This window comes from Monopterus albus, unplaced genomic scaffold, assembly GCF_001952655.1.
Source record: "Monopterus albus unplaced genomic scaffold, M_albus_1.0 scaffold536.1, whole genome shotgun sequence".
NCBI classification, from domain to species: Eukaryota; Metazoa; Chordata; class Actinopteri; order Synbranchiformes; family Synbranchidae; genus Monopterus; species Monopterus albus.
The window spans coordinates 97,566-99,064 of record NW_018128416.1 but is presented as its reverse complement, the minus strand read 5'-3'; the positions used below and the strand labels follow the sequence as shown (position 1 = coordinate 99,064).

The 1,499-nt window shown below is 39.8% G+C and overlaps 1 protein-coding gene across 5 annotated transcripts in view; it reads right to left on the bottom strand.

Annotated features, from left to right (window-relative positions):
* Positions 1 to 1,499, bottom strand: part of frrs1a (ferric-chelate reductase 1a) — a 14,383-nt gene that overhangs the window by 2,019 nt on the left and 10,865 nt on the right. For all 5 annotated transcript variants that reach the window (XM_020588398.1, XM_020588399.1, XM_020588397.1 and 2 more), the window contains 3 exons: positions 1,127 to 1,272; positions 938 to 1,032; positions 596 to 743 (listed from right to left, as the gene is read on the bottom strand). In XM_020588398.1, the coding sequence (XP_020444054.1) occupies positions 596 to 743; positions 938 to 1,032; positions 1,127 to 1,272 (389 nt within the window). The remainder of the gene's footprint in view (positions 1 to 595; positions 744 to 937; positions 1,033 to 1,126; positions 1,273 to 1,499) is intronic.

Sequence of the window (1,499 nt, the reverse complement as noted above, 5' to 3'; positions counted from 1 at the left end):
AAATAAACACTTTGACCTTTGACCTTTGATTGAGTAATGGAAGAAAGATATAAGCAGACAAAGTACAAAATCGAGTGGAATTATGATGCATTAATTACAAGCAGTAGAAAAAAGAACCGTTTTTATCTTAGTTTTAAAATTGGCTCCAGTTGGGGCAGATCTAAGTTCTAATGGGATCTGGTTCCAGCTGGGGGCAGCATCATATCTAAAACCACTTTCAGAGTGTTTAGTTTGGACTCTGGGCACCACTAACTGACCAGCCCCTGCAGATCTGAGACACCTACCAGGCTTGTACTCAGCAAACATGTCTTTGATGTATTTTGGGCCAAGACCATTATGAGACTTGTCTAAACTAAATTTTAGTGCAAGTAACAAATAGTGCAAACTCATTACATTTTTTAGCCATCAGGAACTCAAGTGGTGGCTGCAATGGGGGACTGGTTAACCTATCAGCAGTTACATATAAAGCATGGGTGTTATTAATATTTCCATTAAAGATATTACAGAGACGATTTGTTAGTGTATGTTTGATTTATTTCACATTCAGGTTTACTGATTACTCAGTGTTCACCCAGGGAAATGCTGTAACACTCACAGGTCCAGGCAGACTTGAGGGTGTGGTTGTCTGTACTGGAGGAAGTTTAGTTGTAGACTGAGGTGGGTTAGGTGTAACACCATGCTGATAAATGATTGGTCCAGGAACTCTCTCCCAAAATACATCGTAGTGGGTGACTACAGTCACTCTGGAAAGTAAACCCAGACATCTAAACTTTGAATATTATGTCTGGGATATACAGTCACACAATATCTTCAACAGTCAACTTCAAATTATTAGTTACTGTACAGCTGTGCTATTATTATTTAGACATCATTTGGAATTTGTATATTATATGCAGAATTATACAACTTGTTGCTTTAGAAAAAGTATTAAACTCACAAAAACTGAACCTCTGTGGGAGGGTCATGAGGGGCGTTCCAGATGACAACAACCTCTGTCTGTCTGGCACGACTCGTATGGCTCACTGCTGACCCCTAGACACACACACACACACACACCTACACATACTTTGTGTTCCATTCTTCATCGTTACTGCTATATTATGTGTCTTTGTATGCATATGCACACCTGTTGCTCATTACAGATGAGCAGCTGTGTCCTGCTGGGATCAGTCAGGGTGAAGGTGCCAACAGTTGATGCTGAGATGTTCTGAATGTGTGTATCTCTGGCCTGAAGTAGGAAGCCCTCAAAATATGATGTTCCAGATAGAATGACTAAAAATGTTGAAAGTATTTTAAAAAGGATTAAAATTATATTTATGTATGCAATTGGTTCTATATGAATACTTTACTACTTAGTGTTATTCAGGAAGCTAAGACATTTATTTATCCATCCATCCATTATCTATACCACTTATTCCTGAATAGGGTTGTGGGGGGCTGGAGCCAATCCCAGCTGACATTGGGTGAGAGGCAGGGTCCACCCTGGACAGGTCACCAGT